Genomic DNA, 20,790 nt, shown 5'->3' on the forward strand with positions numbered 1-20,790 from the left:
CAGTGCTAAAGGTTTGGTAAAAAGAAAAGAATGAGTAAATAGTTCTGAGGAAGTAAATAGTCAGTTAATGAACTGAAGAGAAGTGGGATATCAGCATCTTGCAACCACATTAAAATACTTTAGTTCTAACTATAGATAGGGACAATGCCAATGAGAAAATCTTACATAATTATAAAACATAGTACATAAGAGCATCAAAAGAAATGGGTAAGGAGCTCTCTGAACCTGAACCGTTCATTTTTAATAATCTTTGAAGACTAGGCAATTTTCAGGTAACTGGAAGAGAGCTGACGTAGCTGTCTTTCAAAGGCAAATAGGACTCAGGAAACTGCAGGGGGGTTACCTTTCATATGCTAACTGCTAAATCATGGGACGGATGAAGGTTGACCCTGGCAGACACTAAATGCCCACCCAGTTGCTTGCTTACTTCTTCCAGTGGGATGGGGGAGAGATTTGGAAGAGTAAAAGCAAGAAAACTCGAGATAAAGACAGTTTAATAGGTGAAGCAAAGCTGCATGTGCAAGCAAAGCAAAATAAGGAATTCATCCACTACTTCCCATCAGCAGGCAGATGTTTAGCCACTTCCTGGGAAGCAGGGCCTCAGGACGCATAATGGTTACTTGGGAAGACTAACACCATGACCATGAACATCTTGCTTTCCTCCTCCATTCCAGGAGCCAAGCAGGACGTTATATGGTATGGAATATCTCAGTTCAGGTCAGCTGTCCTGGCTGTGTCCCCTCCCAGGTTCTTGTGCACCCCCAGGCTACTCGCTGAGGGTGGGAAAAAAACACCTTGATGTTGTGCAGGCATTGCTCAGCAATAGCCAAAACACTGGTGTGTTACCAATGTTGTTTCAGTCACAAATCCAGAACACAGCACCATACAGGCTGCTATGAAGAAAATTAGGTTCATCCCAGCCAGACCCAGTACAGTTGATCATAATATTTTTAAATATACTCCCACAAGATATTTTGCTGAAAAAAAAAGCAGTATTACCCCCAAATCCATCATAGCCCTATAACAAGTTGAAGACAGGTAAATCATTGCAAGTCATTGTATATTCAGCTCATCAGAAGACAGACTTCCCAAGAAGGCCAGCAGATCAAACACCATTTATTACCAGCAATATAGAAAACCCACTATTTTCCCCAAAATAGTAGGTAATAATGGCACTAGTTACATGCATTATCCTAAGTACTCACTAAGGTGACACACTTGGCAAGGATTTGTATCTTTAATCAGACAAAGAATGATAGAATACGTATTCTGTGACCTGTGTCATGTTGTGATGCTGTCTTGGAATGCTGAAATGCCAGGAAGGATTCAGAGAATCATGACAGATAATTAATTGAATATGAGCTCAGCATGCACTCTTCTGGCTTAGAGGATGGACCTGCTCTTCGAAAGCATAAACAAGGAACTAACAGGCAGAAACAGCAGGGCATATTAACTCTTTGTTGCGTGTCTGATGTTTATAAGATTGCGTGTATAAATGGAATTCTGAGGCAGACACTTAAAAAAAAGATAACCACTGTGATGGAAAGAGATAAAAAGGCTACAGAAGTCTGCCTTGTAGTGAGAGACTCACGAAGCTCAAATTACAGTTAACTGTAATTATCAAGAGTAATTGGGAGGCTGATAGAACCCAGGTAAAGGAGAACACTGTTTATGTTTTGCTTCTGCCTTCAAAACAGCTCACAGAGCACGAGGTGTAATTTCTCTGTATCACACTCCGCTGAGTTTTTGTTTCATAGGGGCTTTTGGGGGGGACCAGAACCAGGGTGCCTGGGGAGCATCTGCAGGGATACTGGAGCCAGACCTGTACAGAACCTATTGGAGCTGACAGGGCTTGTTAGTTCAGAGCAAGTGCCATGTTAGTGTAACACACTGCTTCCAGACCTGAGCTGGCTCCTGAAGCTGCAGTGTGCTGCCCCTCAGCTAAAATGCCCAACCTGCTCCTTACTCTCAGCTCAGACAAGTTGACTGGATCATGGAGAGCAGATGCTGACTTCTTTGATTAAGAATAATCATCTCTGGAAAGGATTTTTGATGGCTGATGAAGCTTAATCTGACAGAAAAAAGGCAGCATAATATCCAATATATGAAAGTCCAAACTGGACAAATTTGGAGCAGAGATGATACCTGTGGTTTTGACATGGAGAATAACTGGCAACAAATGTACGTTAAGAACCCTAGGATGCTCCCTTCAACTGGAAACCAAAATAGTAACACAAACAGGCATCTGGCCACAGAAGATAATCATGATGGTTTGTCTGCCTTGTGCCACCCAGAAGGTTAGACTGGATGATACAGCCAATACCTTTGGCACTAAAATTCATACATCCTTCTGTCAGAGTGTAAACCAAATTTTATCCATTCCTGATTATTGAAGTTCCCACTTCATCTTCCCTAAGGAAGCAGCTGTCTAATCTGAGATCTCAGGCAAGAGTGTTTTCTTTTACATAATGTATACTACACTGGTCCTGGTTAAGATCTTTGTCTCAGGGCCATAATGAATTCTTAGACGTTGAATGGGCTATCCACTGATTTCAACAGGAATGATTTTTACATAAACCCAAGATCCCTTCCCCTTTTGCCATGTGCTTTCCCAAGCAGAAGGGCAGCTCATTATGCAGCACAGGATGAAAGATGCTGTTCAATATGATACCATAATTACCTGTGCTAGTTAAAGATTTGGATTTCCTGTTTAGATGAAAATATAGAAAAAAGCATAAGAAGAGCAAAGCTTTCTGCCATTACTGTGCCACAGAGGAAGGGACAAACCTATGTTTTGGTTTCTTAAATATTGGTGAGGAGATCAGTTTCCAACATTTGCCAGTTTTCTTTAGTGCTATCCAAAGGTTCAGTTTTAGATTAAGGGTTCAGGAGCCAATCATAAAAATAGGGAAGACGTTAAGTAGGTTTTAGGACATTAGTTTAATACTTTCAACTAACACAAAATCCACCAGAAAGACATTGTTACTAGCCTCTTATTAAGTAAACAGCCACTGGCAACTGCTGAAAAGGAATATGATTTCTGATCACCCTAAAATATGCTGAGTAACTTTTACAAATTTTGGTCTTGTTTACAACAGTTCAGTGTGAGGAGTTCATAATGAATAACAATAATAATAAAATAATGCTATTATACTTTCACCTTCATTACACCCTGAATCATACATTGACCTTCCTTTAAACACATCTACCATGCCCTAGGCTTGGTTTGTACTATATAATAAAAATGATGAAAATAATTGGGGTGAACTGAGTTGACCTATAGTGTTTTTTACTGTTTTAAATCTGCATAGCTAAGACTTGAATTGGTGCAGCAAGAGATCAGGATTTTGCCCATAAACCTGAACTGACACGCAGTAAATTGATCAGAAAAACTCATTTAAAAAAATCTTATCTAAACAGATTTTCCCTACTGTGACATGTTAGTGTATTTCTGAAACAAAGTAGCATAAACCAGAAGGCATCTGAGCTACTGAAAATGAATTCTTTGGGTTGTATGGCCATTTCATTCTGTTAATAGTTCTGGTCAAGGCATCTTCTGAACAAAAATATTGGCACTAAAAGGTATTAGAATGATAATTCTGAAGACTTGTCTGCATAGCATTAACAAAACAATTGCAATGAGCTTTGCTTGTTTTTTACTTTTTCTGTTTCTGTAATTATGTTTAATTAATATAAAGTTAGCTCAGATGAAAATAGTGCAGAATTAAAGATGGCATGTTCTATGATGCTGTGACCTAAATGCAGGTATCTTTAAATAGGGCTGTTTCTCTTTTGAACCTAGTTCTCAATCTTCCTTCTGTCTTATCTCCACATGATTAACAAGGAAATCTAAATGTTTCTGGAAGAAGATGTTTGACTAGGATACTGTGGCATATGTGTGCTACCTATGGAACATCCCATCAACTCTTTGCCTCTCCAAGGACACCAAAGCTCCTGAAACATGAGAGAACAGTTAGAGCAGTACCTCTGGAATAACAATTCTTGTTCTTCAGAGAAGTCTATATGGCTAGCAAAAGAAGAATTTTTGCAGATTTATGGCTCTGCATCTTCAAGGAGTTAATCATAGTAAGGTGCTTTTCCTTCTTAACCATCAAAAAGTGGAGTGAGATGGGCTTTTCTGTGAGTATCTTGTTATAATCACACACCAGCCTTGTTAGAATTTTTTGTCTGCATGAAGGACTGCAATAGAAGTAAAGATTTGATTTCTGTATATTCTACTTAATAATGAAATGGATTTAAATATAATAGGAAAAAACAGAAAACAGTTGAAGTAAGGAACCTGCTAATCTACTTTCCTGAAGATGGACGCTATGTTTATTTGTCTTGACCCTATTCTCCACTGAAACCTGTCTCCATTGACCATCCGGTGGGACTGGACATCTCAGCTTTGTTCCACTGAAGACCTTTAAAAAATAAATTGCAAAATTTCAAGAACAAATTAATATATTCAGTTGAACAGACCATTTTGATAGCGTTTTGTAACAGCACAGACAAAAAATTATTTGTTGTGCATATAGCTCAGAGAAGAAGTCCAATCTCATTTTATTGTAAATCCATTGCAGTGCCATTGGCTTCAGTGTGGTTGCTCCTAACTTGCCAAGGCACAAGACTCCCTGTATTTTGTTTTCTTCTTCTGGAAGAAAACAAAACATAGATTTCCAAGGTACATCAATGGTCAGAAGAACAGCCTATGTGCCAACTATTTGAACATTGTGCTCCCGAGTTTTGTGTTTTCTGAGATACTCTGTAATGCTGCACGCACAAGTATTAAGTCATATATATTTGAATACAGAGTACCCTATTCATCCCACCTAATTAGCCATCTAGATTTTAGAAGTCTCATCCAAGCTAGTTCTCTAGGTACCCTCCATGGAAAGAGATCAGCACCTCTGCTAGGGGTGATTCTTTCCATCTTATGATAGATGGGATAGACAAAGCTGTGGACATTCTAGTCTTTCTCCATAGAAAGAACAACCTAGGAAGCCTTGCTAGACCGCTTGCAATAAGTCAGATCAATAGTACCCATAAAACAGTATTAACTTACAATAGCCAAAGCTTTGTGCAGATAAGAATCAATAGTTTGGGGGCTGGCTAAAAGAGTGGAGTCTGAGCAAAAAGTTAATGACATGAGGTTGAATAAGAGAAGTAAATGTTTGGAATACTCACTTTGCGGCATGCTCTCTTCAAATGGTTTCCCAAGCTTCCGCCAAACAGAGAATGGAGTTGGATGGGTAGTAATGCAAACCGTGTTAGAAAATTAAATTGAGAAGCAGACAGTTAACAATAGAATGTCACAAATACATGATTGTAATAATTTACTAGTGCTAATAGCTTCTGCTGTATGAATGCCACTGCAAAAAAGTAGAAAAGACGACACCTGTGCTTACCTCATATATAGGAAGAGACCCAAATACTGCACCAGCCTCTCTGTTTCCAGACTCAAAACTTTCCAAAGGTTCTCTATGGATCTGACCAAGGGAAGCCAAAGTCAGTGCATTACTAGCTGAAGACGAAAGGTAATGAAGACATTACTTCTGTTACTGAATTGCATGGTAACATTCATGTTATCTGAAGAAATGTATATCATTAGTATGTAGAGAGATTATGGTTTATGCACAGGTTTTCTTTGGACCATGTAAAGGCTGCCTGGAACTTTTTTTAAATTAGGAGCAGATCATTCTTCTGCTACAGAAAATGCATAACCACCAAAATTCCAGCTTCCCAAGGGACACAAAGTCAAGACAGTTAACAGCAAAATGCTTTTTACCACCTAAGTTAAAGCTAGTTTTAACCACTTACTTAGTTCTTTCACCTATTAACACCTTGGATAAACTCAATAAAGGAATCATTTTCCGGGGACTTGTCAGGTTTGGTGGATGCATGCTATCAGAAGACAAGGGAAGTCTAGCCAAGGAGTAATGGAGTAAGAACTCCCTCCCAGATGATATCTACATCACAGGGCTGTCAGTCTGGCTATCCTTCTGTTGGGCTTTGCAAATCACAAACACTTCAGCAGCCAGTTGGGAAAGATGCAGATGAACAAGACATTTCTGCTGTTAACTGTGGAAAGCTTTGAATTTGTGAAAATACCTTGTGTACCTTGAGAGTTCATCCACACTCACATGAATCCTGAGACTTACCTACGTATTATACTTATGGACAGGGCAGGAAATGAAACTGTCTTTATGTGATATGGCTGTGATTTCACCCTAGGAAGCCAATTTATGGTCTTCCGAAAAAGGAAAAAAAAAAAGCACCTACAGCTTGAAATACTGCAAAGAACTCTTGTTTCCATCAAATTTGAAAACATAAGTTTAATTTTAAATGGTACATTATACAGAGATTTTCTACTTACATTTTTTTCATGGTCTTACTAATACATTACTGAGTGTGCTGCAGTAGCAACAGTTTAAGAGATATCACATCTTCAACAATGTAAAACATTCCTAAAGGAACTTCTTCCACTGTCTGCCTGTCAATTCTAAGCACTACTCATGTGCATTAATTACTAGGCATTACCCATTTCAGAAAGACAGAAGAACTGAATTACGGTGAGCTAGTCATATACTGTAGGTATTTGCACAGCCACTGAATAGCACACCTCTAGTCTGTCATGCAAACTGAAGTCCACTGGTTTGTTCTGCTCTAAGGCAAATGATAGGAAATAAAACCTTTTTCTCATCAAAAGCTCAATCAGAAGGGGATTCCAGTGCTAACAAGCATCAAGTATCTTCTGCTATGAGATCTGCAGTGAGTCCTCTTTTCAAATGACTGGACAAAACCCAAAGCAGAGCCCACCTCTACTGACTTTTCCCACAGTGTACTCAACCACTGACTTTGCTACAGTAAATTTCATGTTTTATACCCAGCATCAACATATTTTTCGCACTAACACTGTTCTCTCTGGTTACACAGTGCTGTATCTACAGCTGTTGATCAGCAGGGGACCAATGATCAACTGCCGTTGCTTTGTAGTGCATGGTCCTAGGGCACAACAGCAGCTATGTCAGTTTCCCTGTGATTTAAACACAGGCTGCTCTGGAGACTGTGCAGCACCTGTGACTGGTATAACTGTGACTTAAGGGAGCTCACCAACTTGCTCCTGCCTTGGGCTGAGATGACAGAATACCTTAAAACTGCATGCTTGACTACCTTTGCTTAGCAGCAAGTAATCCACTAGCTTCAAATAGTCAAGCACCCAGACAAGATGAGAGCTGATCTTGTATCCTTGGTGTCCCAGTCAGCAAAGACAAGTGAGAAAGAAAGAACTGGCTGGCAAGACAGGGCAATAAACAGTGGAGAGGTGTGTTCCACTCACCGTGTCATCCTTGTATGATGTCCTTGTCACCGTGTGTACCCAAGGTACACAAAGTAGCTGGTCACATGGATTAATGTTGTCTTTTACTGACTACTGTTTGGACCTTAGCTGGCTGCATTAAGATATCAGATTGTGGTCCATAGGAGACTGACAGTACCACAAATTTTAGGAGAGGATGTTAAGAGTTCATACCCCTCAGTAGCAGTTGACCCCTAACCTTTGGGGAAGAATGGTCAGAAAGGTGTTAATGGAAGCTTTTTTGGCAAGTGGCCATAGGATTTGTATCTTTTTCCTTTTCTACTACAACTGCAAGAGAAGTTTTATCTGTTTTAAGGGCTAAACTAGGTAAAGATGGAGGAACTCCACCATTATTCAATTAGAGTTGTAGAAAGTATTCATAATGATATCTAAACTAACTCAGAACTCTCCTGGTTTCTGATTTCATGGGAACCCTGAAAGAACTATTGTGTATAACCAGGGATTCACTGTTGTTCTAGTATTTTCACACTTCCTTCAAGTAAACTTAAGATATTTAGGACTTCTGTTGGAGCATGTGAAAATTCTAGGGTTTTTTAATGCTGTTAAACCAAACAAGTGAATCAGTGTGTGCTACTTTCTAAATTGGAATTTGGAAGTGTGAAACAATGAGAATGAAAACCAGAGAGGTTTCTTCGATCCTGCTGTTTATGCTTTTTTATTCTAGCTTGTCCATTGAATGAGGATATGTCTAATGATATATCATTAGTTCATATAGTCTAATGAAATATGGCTAATTTCTAAATGAGAAATACAATTGCATTTCCTGTACGTTGCATAGAACAGAAACAATTTTTTCTTATACATTAGCTACCTTTGGAGAAGCCAGAGCTTTGAAAAACTTCAAGTCCTGAATTATGTCCCCATGTTTAGGCTTTTTTAAAACTGAAGGTGATCTGGTCAGTGACTTCCACCTGTACACACAAGACAGAAAAAATCTGATGCTCTTACCAAAATGGCAATTTTGAATGCAACATTCTTAGCTGGTTCCAAAATAAAATTATTTTGAAGCATAAATTATTCCATATATCTTCAAAATATAATTTGTATTAGGACCTTCATAGGTGTCATGAAGTGCTTCACTAACACTTTGTCAATCCAGATACTGGCTTGTCATCTTTAGAAGGCTGGAAATATTAATATAAAAAACACTAATTACCACAGCTGGGTGCTAACTTGCTGTCTGATAATGGCGTTTCAGCATTTCTGTCATTTCTTACTACAATTCCTGTATGCCACTTTCATAACAACGAAAGTTTCCTCTGCTCATGTATCTGGTTTCCTCCGCTCGTATGTCTGATTTCCAAGTTTAAACACAAGAAGAAATGATCTAGAGTGTCTGTTAGTGTAGGTAAACACAGTTTCATTTATAATCATAAAAATTAAATCAGATCACACAAGCTAAGGTATTATAAACTACAGAGAGAAACTGAGACTATTCTTCTATATGGGTCTCTCTACCTGGTGAAATTTTTCAATAGATCACTTGAGCCACTTGTTTAAACTGTAAGTACCTATGCTATTCAGCTGGGTTTGTATCTTTTCAGGCATATGCACATTTGGGGAATATCTGTTAATAACATTTATAACTTGATTTGTTAATTGAAATCCTAAAATATGGTTGATGGTTGGCTAGCTATGCATTACGCTATTTGGTACAATTAATCCAGATTAATCAAGTTGCTCTTGAGGTGACAGCACACACAGTATATAGAATGTTAAGACTGAAACTTTCTATTGCACGGTGTGTGGGCACCTTTCTTTTCAGTTCTCTGCACAGTTAAGCAGGCTTCTCATTTGCTTCCAATCTGTTCAATTAATGTGTTTTAAATGTATGATAGCCATTCTCCTTTACTGAAATATCTAAAGAGTCCTCAAAGAGTAGTCACAGTTTGACACGGGCGTGTCATTTATGGAAAGTTTCTTTAAGGTTAGCTGGCTTAATTATAGTATCAGTGATTCCAGAGGTTTCAAACTAGCTACTGACTATTCAAAAGGACTACAGGGGTTAGTCCTTCAAACACAGCCAAGCACTTCTCTATATTGATGACTTACTGTTCTGACTTCAGTGGGACTACTCACATTAGTAAGAACTCTATGGAATAATAAGTGTTAGCAGGATACCAACCTAAATGGGGTAACAGTAAAGCACCATAGAGATTTCCCCTTGTCCCAGAGTGCTTTGGTTAAAAGGCAGCCTAAGAATGCACATGGTATATGAAAACTTAGCACTAAAGCATGCGTGACTTTTTAAGCCCTGAAGTAATTTTTCCCAGATTTGGACTGCTTTGTTACTAAAGGCACCATGCACGTTGCCTCTGAATATTCCTGCTTCAGTGTTTATGTTCATTTGGTAAACCCACTAATTAATAAACCATGGAGGTCCAGGACTAGAAATATGACTTAAGCTAGAGGGCCAAGGCTCTTTGGCTTGACTTGTAACTAACCCACATCCCTTGAGAACTCTACCTAGAAGGAGAGAGGTCCAACACTGCTATTGAACACACATTTATGCCGGTGTCAGAATGTCATGATGAGAGGTACGTGAATCCCAGCAAATTTAAGAAGACCATTTTTTGAACTGAACGATTAAATTGGATTTATTCTTCCAGAAGAATTTGGGTTGAAACTATTCACATTAAGCTTTTTCAATAAGTTTGGGGGGATTGCAGAAGTATATCGGCTTGTGGAACTGGAAAGGAAACAGGCTGCTAACCTGAACAGTGTACATAACATACAAACTCTAATTAGGCTAAAATCTGAGACAATCATCTAGTCATCACTATTACTGAATTCAAATCATGAACATCACCTAATCCTGGCTCTCACCTAGTCATAACAATTAAGAGATTTATCCATGCTGTGTAAAAACATTTTTTAAAAGGATTTTTTCTAAATAACTCATAGGAAATACTAATATTTTCTCTGACCTTCAGGTGAAAGGTGCTTTTTAAGTATATTTTCAGAACTGTTCCCCCAGTCATACATATATGTAAATGTATGAGATCTTACTTGTCCCTGTCCAGCATGAGAGGATATTCACACTTCTTCTTCTTTTCCATATGCTTGCTTTCCTCTTTAATTGTAGTAGGAAAGTTATTAACATCGCAAGGCAAAATCAACCGACTGATATCTGATAATTCCAACTTCCTAGGTTGTCCAAAGTAACCAAGATAGTATCCATTCATGGCATGCCAGAGCCTACAGACATAGTAGAAGCAGTGCCAAAGGACAGAAAGGAAAAATGGGTACTTTTAGAAGTGGAACAAAAGTGAGAAAATATCGGTCTACATTATCAAGTTCTGCAGCACTGTTCTAGAGTTCAGTATGATAGTCATAAAAAAAAAAATCAATGAGATTGAAGTTCACTGTTTATAATGTAAGTAACTTGAGAGTAAAAAAATCTCAGAAGGATGTTGTAAAAATCAGAAAACAAACATACAGTTCATCTTTATAATTATGAAACTGAGGAGTAAAGGCACCAATATCCTGAATTGCTCCTACAGTAAAGTGCTGCCATCAGAGCAGGATCTACACAAAAATTCCTCATTGATTCTCCCAAAACCCCAAAAGAAACCCCTTCAAATGTACTTGTTAGCCAAGAAGGAATTACAGTTGTCTATAAAGCATCTTCAGACTGCAGTTGTTTAATTGCTTAAGCATTGGTTAGATACAATGCTTAGGACCCATGTCAATTTTAAAAGTACTGAAAGCTAAAATAGGATTAGAACAGGAGGTCATTTCTAAAATGATGGGTCCATTACCTATGCATTCAAGGTCACCTTGCTGAAAGAAAATGACAGTCTGCAGAAGGTCTGACTTCCTGAGAAAACTGGAAGTGTTCCATTAAAAAATTAGTTCTTTCGGGTGCAGAAGAGAAAATGGAACCAATGTTGTATTTTATTTAAGTTCTAGCCTATGTACAAGTCCAGCAAGAAGAGGAACTTTGGAGACAGTTCAACTGATTTGCCATAGCAGTAAGAAATATCATTTTTGTACCTGACTGAACCATCAATAGATGCTGTCACTACCACATTTTTCTCCTCTTCATGAAATAAGTCAACCACTTCAGTAGAGTGTGCCCTCCAGCAGAGCTCCTCCTTTATTTGCTGAGGGAAAAAAGCAACATCACCACATTTCAGGCAGTTCTGTATGCCACCATGGTTGCTAGCTTAGTGGATTTACCAGCATGGCTTTCTGAAAATTAAGAGAGGCGAACAAGTAATCCCTCCATGAAACAGCCTGCAAATGGCATACGGTAGAAACACCACTCAGGGGACATGGATATATTCATTCTTAATGCAGCCTCTTTGAACACAATGGAATAATGCTAGCAGCATTTTACTTATGTTTTTCTTGTTTTTCACAGCATCAAATTATTATTTCAAGTGAAAGACATGACCTTTATGTGCAGGAAACATTTTTAGTCCTTGTAGAGCTCTGAATCCATTTTTCTCCATTTGTCTTATCTTGGTATACTGTTCAAGTTAAGAAAATCTGTCAGATCTTTCCTTACATTTTTACTGTTTTGTGGATCTTCTAAGAATGAGGCAATGCTCCAGCGCATAACATGTCCCTCTGTTTAAGAAAGGAAAAAGCAAAACATCAGTAAATTTCATTAGAGCTACATATTCACTCGTTGCTAACATATGCTCTTGGTAAACACTGGGCAGAATGAAGCAGAGATTACAGGTCAGTGAAAGTTATTTTAAGGTGAATGTCACTATCTCATTGTCAAGCACAGAGCAGAAAATAATGGACTATTCATTAATATGCAAAGAAATATATATACTCTTTGTGAGCAATGTGTCATTAACTGGATAGGTTTGAAATGGAAAGAACGTGAAGTTGTTTCTTTAAATGACATGAGCAAAAAATAAGAGTCATCTTGTCAAGACAGTTATCTATTGCACAAACTAGGTATGAGAGCTTCCTGGGGATTAAACTGTTTTTCAACCCTGGTAAAATGGACAAAGTTTGATTAATTGCATACATAATGAAAGCTTAATGTTTTACAACCTTTTAGTGCACTCATGTGAAGCTAGAATCGAAGAACCATTTTCCTTATGACCCACAATCGCTCAGTTTCCTGCCTAGGCTCCCTCTTTCCTGATGAAGTTGCCTCTTATCTCTCATTTCTACTACTAGACAGAGCAATCTTTTGTGTAATTCCAACTTTCATACTAGTCACATCTGGTTTCTAGGACTGTACATTTGCAAGTAAGCAAGGAGGCTGACAGAGAAGCTGACCTTTTCCTAACAAGGAAAAATCTGTAATGGGAACAAGAAATTGGTAGTAGCACTGCAGATAAAAGACAAGGGTGCAGAAAGCATGAAAAGCGAATACACAGTGGCACAAACACAAAAGGACAAAGGTAGAGTATCAGATGAATAGGTAATAGGGTGGATACTTTTCCACAGCTAATTAAAATCCTGTTCAGTGCATGCTGCCTTCCTGAAGTCATTTACTGATTTGAATCAATGGGGAGTGGAAACTCCTCCTCATTTTCAGCATCAATGTCAAACCACTGCTCAGTTTTGAAACAAATGGAAAAAAAAGACTTGCTCCATCCAACTTCTGACATCCAGCTTCTGAGCATAAGAGCAGGAAGCTGGCAGGAAACAGTTCTAATAAATATTTTAGAAGAAAAGTGACACATTAGAGGAAAAAAATCTCATATGACAGATGTGGAAGAGGAAAATTGCCAGTGTAATTCTAAAGGTTTGGAGGAGAATCAGACAGCAGATAAATTCTTGGACTTTCTGCCAAATGAAAGCCATATTTGGTGTGAAATTAAAAGTCTAACAATGAGCTGCTAGCACAAACCACAAGTGCTTTCTTTCCTTATATAGCAGCATATGAAGCCATTACTGTGCACTCCATATCAGTGTCCGAATCATGGCTCTTGGTACAGCCACAGCTGCAGGTTTTTATTTAGTTTTATTACCACAGTTGTGAAATTTTTGCTTATTCTTAGCAGTAATCTTTGCCCTTGGTATTAATACAGTAATTCAGATGGAAAGTAGATGCAGGGCTTGTGAAGAAAATGGTAATGTCTTTTATGAAAACAATTCCACTGATAATGCTGTTAACACTAAGCTTTAATCTACCATCCTTTCATACTAGAAAATACCTTTTTCAATTATTTAATTATAGCTTTGATGGAGAAACACTGGCAGCATTTGGACATTCATTTCCACATTTCTGGCACGTTTACAGCATGATATTTTGTGGTCCTACAGACTGTCCTAAACAGAATGACCAACATGTTTACTCACCCTTACTGCCTGCCAAAAGCATTTTAGTGGAGATGTCTGTACATAGTGCTGTCAGAGGAACCGAAGGATATTTTGAAAATGGCAAAAGTTCTTTCACTAAGTTTCCCTAAAATAAATAAATAAACACATATTTCTCTTTATAATACTACATGAAAAAAAAAATAATCAGTGCATCAGAAGTTGAGTGCCATTGATTTGATCTATTCAGCATTATTCAGCTCATACGTATTCAGAAAGCTGCTAAAAAGGTAGTTTCCTAATCTACTGAATGACAAGATAGCTGGGGTGTATTCTTCTGGATTTCTGTCTCTTCTACATCAAAAGAACAAGCTATTTCACTCTTAAGGCAATTCAGTCTAGCTGTACCTACCCCTGCTTCACCACTTACCTCTCATTTGCTATGGAATATCATCAGTATGCATCTCATTTGCTACTAAAATGTTTCTTGCTGCAAACGGACCCATGATATCTCCTTCACTAACTTGCTATATTTTTCAAGTAAGCACCAGTAGACTTTCTCCCTTACTGCCTCTTCAGGTTTGGGAGGAGGTGAGGGAGAACCTTTTGCTGATAAGGAGATTCTTGACTGTGTCATCCACATAATGATGATGACAGTCATGTCAGTGATGACAACACCATCACCTGAACTTGGAGATTCCTACAGGAATCTAAGCACGCTAATATATCAACTGTGAAGACAACAAAATCCAACAAAGCCCATGCCTACTGTACATGGGGACATTTACCATCATATTCTATTTTTGCATAAAACATCTACAAAGCTATGTCACCATCTTTCTGAAAAATTCTCCCTCCAACTTGCCTTTGCTGTGATTCCTGTTAAAGCCTTACATGGCTGACGTGTTGTGACCACTGTCTGCCACAATGACCAATATTACCCAGTCATATCATGGTACTCCCCCTTCTTGCTGTATTTACTTTGTATTTCTTGTTTAGAGTAACATGTTTTCTGAATTAGAGTTTTACAGATCTGAGGTGATATGACAACTAAACCAGTGGCATTCTGTTGCATGACTGGCTTTACAAGCTGATTATAGCTGTAGACACTATGTGTTAGGATACTATTCTCTCCTGATTTGTAACCCTACTAGTGCTAGCTGGCTTGTGCAAAGTTCGAGACATATTTCTCCTCTTCTGAGAGTAGGATAGGCCTTGCCTATTATCCTTTCTTAGAAGGTCAATGTTGTGGCTGAAAAATCAACTTTTAGACTTTCACATAACTTTACATTCAGTTTTTGTTAGAATTATTTCAAATCATGTTTCTTCATTTTCCACTTGCCATTACTCCCTGCTATAGTTATTAAAGCAGAACTAATTTGTGTCCATGGAAGAAACTATTAACCAAAAAATGCAATAAAATATCTACTGCTGCAATTGCTAGCTAAAAAGCATTATCCAACGATTAGTAGAATTATCTTCTCAGTGGTCCAGTCCCATCCCAAAGACATTCAGATAGCTACCTGAATACTCCATAGGCAGATACAGCCATTTTCATGAGCAGAAGCCAGTATTGGTAAGTGTCCTGCTTCAGCTTTGGATAACTGTACATTCATCTTCAAGTACTGGATATTCTCATACCTAGCTGTGTCTTCTGCTTTGGAACACAAATCACACATTTTCTCAACAATTTTTAGTATTGCTATTGAATGGACATAAATTATAGAACACTAGAAAAAAAAGTAAATTTGAAAATAAACTCCTTCATCAAGATGGCATTACTCTGAAAACATTACAGATATGGATAAAAGGCAGCTGAAAAGAAATTAGAACAAACTTCATGATCTTATCTAAACCAGCCAGAACTATTGCTCCATGATGCAGGGGAACTTTAGAGCACAGCAACAGATTTTACGAAACTGCAAGCACCAGTGAGAGTGGAGGGGGAGTGCAAGACAGTGGTCATCAGGAGAGCTGAGAGGCAGTTCTGCAGCCTCTGCCCAAGGCTGCTAGAGATTACTATAAATTCAGCAATAAAGTGAAGGTTAATAACTAAATGACACTTAACAACTCTGGAATCATAGATTTCTATACTTATTTCTCCAGTTCGAAACTCTTGCTAAATGCAAGGTGGTGGTCACAGAGAACCTTTTTTGAGTTCCTCCTGTGACTTCCCCAGAGCTGGAGATGCTGGGGGGCCCCATGAAAGTCCTCAGTGAAATGGACATTCAGTGGATGCAGGACCTAACATGAGTGTCTATTTCATTGGGCAGCTACAAGGCTTAGGTATATTCTGGTTTAGGGCATGGGTTTTTTTGCAAAATAAATTCAGCTTAAATCCGCATTTCAGATGATCAAATTTCTTGTTATCGGGAAAGTCTGCTTTCCAGAAGAGGATGTCTAAAGGAATCAGAAGAATCTAGAGGATTTGCTCCTTGCAAATTCACTGACTCTGCACAGCTTTAACTCTTAAGCACTTGCCTCTCTCTTGTTTCTGTTGTTTTAAGGATATATACTATAGGGAGTATTTTTCCTTCTAAAATTTCATCTGCTTTTGAAGATGTGAGGCCATTCACTCACACTTGACTCAAGCTGGCTCTTGCTATACCACTTCAATAATTCATTGCTTGAATATTTATGTGGAAGAGAAGTGTGTATAGTTGACATTTCCAAATTCTGCAAGGTTTTCAGCATCATATCTATTTAGAAAAACCAGCAATTAAGCCCCTGCATATCCTGCACCCTCGCCTGGTTTTTGTGAAACAACTGCAAATCAGGAGGGATCAGAAGACATTGAGGTGTGTCATCCACATACCAATGGTATCCCAATTATTCTAAACACAGTTTGCCAGACAAACTGACAAACTCGGTTTCTGTGGTAACCTGGGCAGAACTTATGGATCAACAACAGAGAGAATGAAAAACATCTTTCCATACCTGTTGTTATTTGAATATTAATTTCATCACTTTTTACATTTTCCTAAAAGCAAGGAATAAAATGTAACAGAATTAGAAAATGGAGCTTGGGTGTAACTACAGAACAGTTCTCGAGTTGAAATTATTTTAAGAACTTGATTTTTTGTAATCTAAGGATTCAAATACTCCCCCAATTTCCATTCAATCTGGGACAGCGCTGAGTGAAAACAAGAAACAGTTCATCTGAAGAGAATCAAAATCACAGATGAACAAATCACAAATGAAATTAATTGGAATTTAGGAGCATGCTAAAGGTAAATTTGGCTGAATGGCATTAATTTCTTAGGACAAGCAAAGTCGATCACTTACATTCATGTGAATGTAACCTAGATCTCTTACTTAGAGAGTTTAATTCAGAACATGCATATAGCCTTACTGCCTTGATCATAGATGAACAAAGTGCATAAATAGCAATAACATTTACTCACATCTGCATCTTCAGTATGAGAATTGTCACAGTCCTTCATTTGTACTTTACTATATAGGCTTCTGAGGATCCCCAAGGCTGAGAGCAATTAGTATAGTGGCCTCAAAAATTGCCAAGTCAAATAAGGCAGGAAGAACTATGCAGCCATGAGTGTTTGAGGTATCTTAGAAGAGGACAAGCCACTTCAATCTCATTCTACCTATTGATCTGTAAGGCTTGATGTGTTGGGCTTTTGGGGATCTTTTTAAGAGCTGCAAATGACTGTCTATTTTGTTATTCTAATGACTACATAACACAAGATATGTATACTTTAGTTTGCGGATGACAGTTAGGCCTGTGTCTATTTGGGAATCTATGAAAGTGCCATGCTCTGCTGAACCAACATGCTGGAAAGAATCTGAGAGGTAGCAGGATTTTCCTCTTTTTGCCTACTTGCTATTTGTTGCTGTGCAGGTATGGCATGTTCTTCTGGAAAAAAAGGACAAAAGTGTCACAAAAATCATCATGCTATCCTTAGAAAAACACACAGATTGAGACACTGGCATCTTGAGGGTAAATTAAAAAAAATTATCATACTGTCATTTGAAAGAATGTATCCAAGCAAGTGTGGCTGCAATGTACATGTGGCTCCACTTTTATTCAAGTACTTCATGATTTGTCTATTTTACTTTCCTCTTTGAGTTCTTCTATACCCCCATTTGAAAGTCAGAATTGCTAGCGATAAGCATCTGGCAAACACTTGGATAGTCAGCTATTCTATATATCACAGAGCCAGCTGCCTGACACGATGTATTCTTAATTCCACACCTCATTCAGCTTAGGTGAACAAAGTTAATTTCTCTGTAATTCTTGATATTTAGTTTTGTGCGTGGCTTTGTGGAGAGGTTTTAGTGAGCTACAGGATTTTAAAACCAAAACCAAAATGAAAACAAAAATTTGTTTCGAATCCTACGGAACCCATGAAGCCACTATATCTACCTTATGTAGGTTCAAAGAACTGCTCTTGTGCTCTGGAATGGCACTGATATCACTCCTCACAGTAGCAGTAGTAGAGGGCAGGGAACTAATTTTCCTGTGTGAAAGAAATTATTTGAGATCACTGATGTTCTTGAAGATACTGTTTGCTATCTGGAAATCAACATCATCCAGTGTAATAAAGCATAATAAAATAGTGCCTGAATTGATTAGACTGATTAGATTCAGAATTGTTGGTGTTTTAGAAATTTATCCAAGTAGGCAATATTTGCATATTACACAGCCAACCTCTCCTGTCGGGAGTTTTGAGCAAATTAAATCCATAGTAAATCAAAATTAACACTGGTGTTCATCCTCAAGAAGTGAAGGGGAAAAATTCAGTGAATGCCAATGGCTTTTTCCCTTTCATTTTACACAGTGCTTTGCTCTGCAAATAATTAAATACTCTTCAATTAATTATAGAAACTTGTTTTCAATATGTTAAGAAAATTCTCAGAAATGGGATTCTGTGGAAGAAACTTAGGAAAAAAATTTGGATGTGGTCTTCAATATTTGTGTTTCTGAGTCAAGAAAAGTTCTGTGCTAATGAGAGGTTCTTGCCACATAACTTACACCAATGTCACAGCTGCTCTGTTTTTGACAAGAGTATCTGAATAACTGGGATAACGTAAAACCCATATAGAAAGTATGCAGCTGGGGTAGCCCACTTAAATTTGGACAGATGGCCATGACTGTAATTTTTCAGTGTTTGATTTTACAAACTTGCTAGCATTCTTGAACATTGTGTGTATGTATATGATCACAGTCAAATTCATCCAGGTACCTGCCCAGTACATACAAAACATCCTAAGCCTATATGATTCAAAGTCATTGTAGGATCTTCCTGCTTAAGCATAATCAGAACTTTTCTTGATATATAAAAAATTCTATTTGTGAATTGTGATCACCACATTTTTAATTTAGCTAGGATTTCTTAAGCTGATCATTAAGCTATTATGTCAAAAAGCAAATATATGTTCAATGAAGTGGCACTGGTACATTTAGGGGTGTAGTAAATGCATAAGCTACTTGAAGGTTTTAAAGCAACATAAGACCATAAACCATCCTTATGATTCAGGAGAGCAAAAAAGATGCCTACTTGCTTAAGACCTTAAAGCTGCATAAGTATTTAAACCACACTGAGTCTTTTTGGCTACCATTGCCCTTGCATATCCATTGGAAGACAAGCAATTCCGAAGTTATGCACAGGTGCAATGCTTTTCTCTCAAAATGAGCATATTTGCCTTAAATTCTGTTCTCCATACAACACTACCAACCTATGCCAGTTTCTAGTTTGTTTTAAAATGATACTTGAGCGTGCACACTTCAATAAGCTTGCCTCTCTGTTTGCTGAGAGTATCTAATAGTGTGAGGATTGTATCAGGTTTAAAATAAAGAAAAAGCCTGCTGCCACACAGCTGTCTCACAGAGATAAGAATCAAAGAAGGTGCAATACACAGGAAAACTGATACCTGACAAAAGCTGACTTCTGTTGAATTCTTCAACTGAATTGAGACTTATGAGGTCATTTAGAGGACAAAAGGATAGCTTAGTGGAATGGTAAAAAAAGAACATATAATATGGATTGATAAGCATTACAAAAGTTTAAGGATGGGAAAGCTGATTAACTGTTTGAACTTGAATTGATTAAATACAAAGAAAATCTCAATTTAAATCAGCTCTTCTGGTCAAACATTACATCAGTTTACTACAACAAAATTCCTAATGACTGAGCCTGTCCTGGAGGAAGAGAAAATGCACAGTTACCTGGAAGAGAAAGCACTATGTACAAGGAATAATATGACATTGACTCCAGATGCTTGCAGAACTGAAGCTTGGCTGTCTTCATTAATTTTACACCTGAAAATAAAGATGTTTGTACAGGATGCATCTGATACATTGCGTATTGCTCCCAGAAAATGTTGCAGACTTTATTTGTAATCTAAAAAATTAAACATTTCATTTCCCAGAATGCATGTCAGTTAAAAGTTTTAGACACAGTTTTTCAGAATCAGTTAATCAGTTATGATGGATTAATGTCAGTGAAGAGTAGGTACAGAATGTGCCTGTGCCAGGAAAAACAGGAACCTGATGGAATTATGAACATTTCATTCAGCCAAGTATTTTCTTGAGAATTAGTATTTAAGAGAAAAGTAAAGTAACTTATGTTGAAGTTAACTGTTCTTAGAAAAGTACCTTGTTCCTGGCATTAAAACCAGTCAGGTGAACCCTGGGTAAAATACTCTACTTACTTAGAAAGCATTGACTTTTCTGTCTTCCACCCATCCACATGAATTTGTTTCCTCATATATGGGGAGGCAAAAGTGAAAGAGCCAGAGCCAGAACTGCAGTTAAGTTTTGATTATTCCCCGTGGTACAGAAAAACTCAGCTCACTTTCTCACAAACGTGCCAATTTTACACATGAAGGATGCTGTGAAACTGTTGGGTAGGATAGTTAAATATTGACTTTGTATGGTCTTAAAAGGCATTTATTCCATCACCAACACAGAAGTACTGCCATGCTGCTCCACTCAGTCTAACCAGACATGTTGTCATTGTTCACTTTCCTGATGTAGCAGCTTAATCCGCATGAGAATTTCTGGAACCATCCTATGCTCACTTTTTGTCACTTTCTGTGAGAGATTTTTACTCCCAAATCTCCAAAATCACTTCAGATTTCTCATTGTTGAATGTGACTTCTAGTCTTCTAGGTATAGACAATGATACTTATACTGCTAATGTAGAACATCTGCCATTATC

General features: G+C 37.8%; 1 protein-coding gene across 1 annotated transcript in view; it reads right to left on the bottom strand.

Moving 5' to 3' along the window:
* Positions 1–787: 787 nt before the first annotated feature.
* Positions 788–20,790, bottom strand: part of WDR64 (WD repeat domain 64) — an 84,224-nt gene continuing 64,221 nt past the window's right edge. Inside the window, exons 18-29 of the mRNA XM_030035541.1 lie at positions 19,797–19,889; positions 17,994–18,087; positions 16,550–16,592; positions 15,136–15,269; positions 13,655–13,760; positions 11,892–11,953; positions 11,375–11,484; positions 10,388–10,576; positions 8,190–8,289; positions 5,409–5,489; positions 5,188–5,221; positions 788–4,424 (exon numbers count right to left, since the gene is read on the bottom strand). Coding sequence (XP_029891401.1) covers positions 4,351–4,424; positions 5,188–5,221; positions 5,409–5,489; positions 8,190–8,289; positions 10,388–10,576; positions 11,375–11,484; positions 11,892–11,953; positions 13,655–13,760; positions 15,136–15,269; positions 16,550–16,592; positions 17,994–18,087; positions 19,797–19,889 — 1,120 coding nt within the window. The 3' untranslated portion in view covers positions 788–4,350. The remainder of the gene's footprint in view (positions 4,425–5,187; positions 5,222–5,408; positions 5,490–8,189; positions 8,290–10,387; positions 10,577–11,374; positions 11,485–11,891; positions 11,954–13,654; positions 13,761–15,135; positions 15,270–16,549; positions 16,593–17,993; positions 18,088–19,796; positions 19,890–20,790) is intronic.

This window comes from Aquila chrysaetos, chromosome 13 (assembly GCF_900496995.4).
Source record: "Aquila chrysaetos chrysaetos chromosome 13, bAquChr1.4, whole genome shotgun sequence".
Classification (NCBI taxonomy): Eukaryota; Metazoa; Chordata; class Aves; order Accipitriformes; family Accipitridae; genus Aquila; species Aquila chrysaetos.